The following is a 3,331-nucleotide window of genomic DNA, read 5'->3' on the forward strand; positions in this document are numbered from 1 at the left end:
TTGCGATAAGCCAACCTCGAAGGTTTTCAATCGAAAACAGTTTTATTTATTTTATGCAATATTTTTTTAATGTTTTACATAAATTGTATTTATGAAGCATTGTTATGATTTTTATTAGTATGTGAATATGAGATATGTGAATGTGTTTTATGTGAAAAGGTTATACACAGATATATGCTATGTGAATATGTTATATGTGGGTAAAGGATACTTTGAGCAATGTAAAATGAAATAATTATATGGTTAAATCCCAAGGTATATGTATGAGAATTAGAGGTATAGTTGGCATGCCAAGAGTCGAGGGTTCTATGCGGTCCTTCGGGATAAATTTTTACGTGGTCATTTGGGAAAAACTCTACACTGGTCCTTCGGGACAAATCTATGTGGTACTTTGATGTATATTCTACGTGGAACTTCGATGCAAATTATATGAGAAGTGGTGACTGCAATTATAGTACACAACCTCAATGTACTCACATACCTTGAGTTCTCGATAATATGCGTTGGGCTAATAAAACAAATTGATATAAATTGAGCAATATGTAATAGTATACATGGTTTTTATGAAGTGTGCCTTGTTTTCTTTATGCAAGTGTTTTCAAATGTGTTATGACACTCCTTATTGCCTCACTAAGTCAACGACTTAGCATGTGATTGTTTTACACGTAGGTTCAAAAAGATCCGATAAAGCTAGGAAATGACAGCATACGTTTGAAGAAGATTATATCAGAACAATTTGAACTGAAGGTTTCTTGTTATTTCGTAATTTTGTTGGCATGTATCATAAAGTTTTAAATTGTAATGCTCTGATCAGTTTTGTAATCATACTATTTTACATTTATATAAATTATCAAGTATTTATTTTCATGGTGAATTATGAATTTTCAATAGTAACTTTGTTATAAGAGTTTCACCACTTAAATACAAGTAAAAGTTTAAATTTTCAATGAGTTTTAAAAGAGTCAAAGTTTTGAAAAGTTAATGTGACACCTCGGATTCGTATTCGGGTCGGGTACGGGTTGGGGGTGTTATAATCCTGCTAAGTGGGAGTGAGTCGCTAGTGCCTTCGTGAGTAGCCCTCCGCACATGCTAGTGAGTCACTCCCGGAGTATATGCCCTTATGATCTTCGTGAGCAGCCCTCCATGTAAACAAAAGGAATGTACTTCCTCGAATTGAACTCGATCCACTTAAGTTTTAGGGTGAGAAAAAAAAATTAAAACCGCTTAACTTTTCTTTTGGTAGTTACTTGTTTATCAATCTCTGTGTGCATTTACCAGGGAGATTTCCCTTAAAAAACACAATCATATTTTTCCTTCTGGTCTTTTAGTCATCAACAAGGTCTCTTCTTCTGCAGTATTTTATACTTCTACATAAGTTTATTTTCTTATTAACAGGTGGGTTTAGATTTCAATGGCAAAGCCTGTTCGATTCTGATATATTTTCATCAACAAGGTCTCAGATTTGCAGAAATGGAAACAATTTCATCAGCTCCATATTCATACCAGCAGTATGTCCCTCATAAACTGGTTCATCTGGTTTATCCTCAGTTTCTTTACATTTTCTGTGTTTAATTATGCAACTGTTATCGAAAGAAACTAATTAGTGTTTATGTGAAAGTTCAGGTGAGGCATGCACAAGGACTGCACAATCTAGAACCAGACAGGAATCGAGATCCATTAACTTCATTCGAGTTTATCGACGCTCAACTCACCTCTCAGGGCTGGAAACAGGTGATTTACACATTTAGCCATAAGAATCAACAGGTGAAAATGGAATATTATTCATGGTTTTGATGGTTGAATATGTATTCAACAGGTACGCTGTAAACGAAAAGATGTTTGTGCCATTGGCCTGCTTAACGGAATTGAGGTAGTCATCACTTCCCCGATGTCAAAGTACCAAAATTCAGTCCCTGTAAAGTCAAAATATTCTACAAAATTAACATATAGTCATGGTTTTGATGGGTTGAATTATTGCAGGAAATTGCAAACAGCAGTAGGAATATTTCATGGTGAAGATGGAATAATTGACGAGACACCTGCTTCGAACCGCCCACCGATTATAGCATTTGAACAGTGTCGTGAACGATTGATATGCCTGCAAACATCCGACCATATGCACTTTATTGTTTTTCATTAAATCAATGCTTGCAAACATGTGAATGTAGGGAAAATATGAATGTGACAAGAGAAGAAGCATCAGCCAATACCGGTCTCGTTTCAGTGCAGTTGATTTTTCATTGGCAAGTCGTATCTGCTTCGTTAATTCGTTTTTTCTACTTTGATTAGGATTGACCGATAGTGTAATGTTCAGATCGAAAATGAAGCGGACAATTTATGGAAAGCAAATGAAAGAGAAGCCCTAGAAGATGTGTTAGGCAGGGGAATGAAGTTTTTCAATTGGTTAGCTCTAAAACTTTTGAGTCAGAGTTTGTTTCTTCATTTAGTATGTGGAATGAAGTTTTATGAAATGTTGCAGGTTGTGGACAAGGAAAGAGAAGGAGATAGCAGTGCTGAGCCATGGTGTGTTTTTGCAGCAAGCCATGATTGGACTTATTAATACTAACAAATGTCTTCCCTTAATGGAAGACGATCCACGTAGCCGGTTAGTGTTATTAATTTAATTTCTTCGGTTATGCCGTTTAAGTATTTAATTTAGGATTAAAAAGAAATACGCTGAATGTTCAAGTCACCAGCTTCCCACGTTTATATATGCAGGTTTAAAAATTGCGAAATACGTTCTGTAATTATTTTTTATGAAAGGTAAGCATGTTTATTTAACATTGTGCGTATATATTTTTTTATTAATATGAGATAAGAGTAAGATTGTATTTATTTAAAATAACTCTTAATATTTTGATAATAAATATTTATACACTTAATATTATTTATTTATGGTGCTCAAACTTAAATCTTTAAAAAATAGCAATTATTTTTTTATCACCGAAATCACTTTAATTATAATTTTAAATAAATAAATTCTCAATTCTTTTATTAATTCATTTTGTAGTGTGACGGGATTGGGATCAAGTTCGGTGGCAACGAACTAATATCCGCGATTTTGGGTGGGAGTGAAGAGGTGGGTGATTTTTAAAGAAAAAACGTGCATGTACTCGCTACTTTAATTGCTTTATCTTTTTTTTTGACAGTAATCTGATATCGTAATAACAACTTATTGTGAGAAAACGGCAGGTCGGCTCACTACTTTATATTTGGTCGGATTTTTTCGTCTTTTCTTATCCAGGCTACTTCAATGTCGTCTATATTTTTCTCATGTATTTTTGGTTTAATAGTTAATTCCTCCCGTACTTTACTTTAATCTTTAGTTGAA

At 33.9% G+C, this 3,331-nt stretch overlaps 1 protein-coding gene across 1 annotated transcript; it reads left to right on the forward strand.

Annotated features, from left to right (window-relative positions):
* The first annotated feature begins 1,460 nt into the window (after positions 1 to 1,460).
* LOC120130155 (phosphoglycerate mutase-like protein 1) lies at positions 1,461 to 3,050 on the forward strand. The gene is made up of 9 exons (XM_039147469.1): positions 1,461 to 1,536; positions 1,624 to 1,731; positions 1,817 to 1,896; positions 1,981 to 2,091; positions 2,168 to 2,243; positions 2,315 to 2,403; positions 2,480 to 2,605; positions 2,719 to 2,763; positions 3,011 to 3,050. The coding sequence occupies exons 1-9, from the start codon at positions 1,471 to 1,473 to the stop codon at positions 3,048 to 3,050; spliced, it is 741 nt and encodes a 246-aa protein (XP_039003400.1). The 5' UTR covers positions 1,461 to 1,470.
* Positions 3,051 to 3,331: the final 281 nt, after the last annotated feature.

The sequence above is a fragment of the Hibiscus syriacus genome, unplaced genomic scaffold (assembly GCF_006381635.1).
Source record: "Hibiscus syriacus cultivar Baekdansim isolate YM2019G1 unplaced genomic scaffold, ASM638163v2 tig00110515_pilon, whole genome shotgun sequence".
NCBI classification, from domain to species: Eukaryota; Viridiplantae; Streptophyta; class Magnoliopsida; order Malvales; family Malvaceae; genus Hibiscus; species Hibiscus syriacus.

Bases quoted from the DNA above. Each gene is read 5' to 3' on its own strand.
- LOC120130155 (XM_039147469.1), top strand. From the start codon at position 1,471: ATGGAAACAATTTCATCAGCTCCATATTCATACCAGCAGTATGTCCCT. The intron at 2,606-2,718 runs GTTAGTGTTATT...TTATATATGCAG, and splicing joins GAAGACGATCCACGTAGCCG to GTTTAAAAATTGCGAAATAC. The intron at 2,764-3,010 runs GTAAGCATGTTT...TTCATTTTGTAG, and splicing joins GTAATTATTTTTTATGAAAG to TGTGACGGGATTGGGATCAA.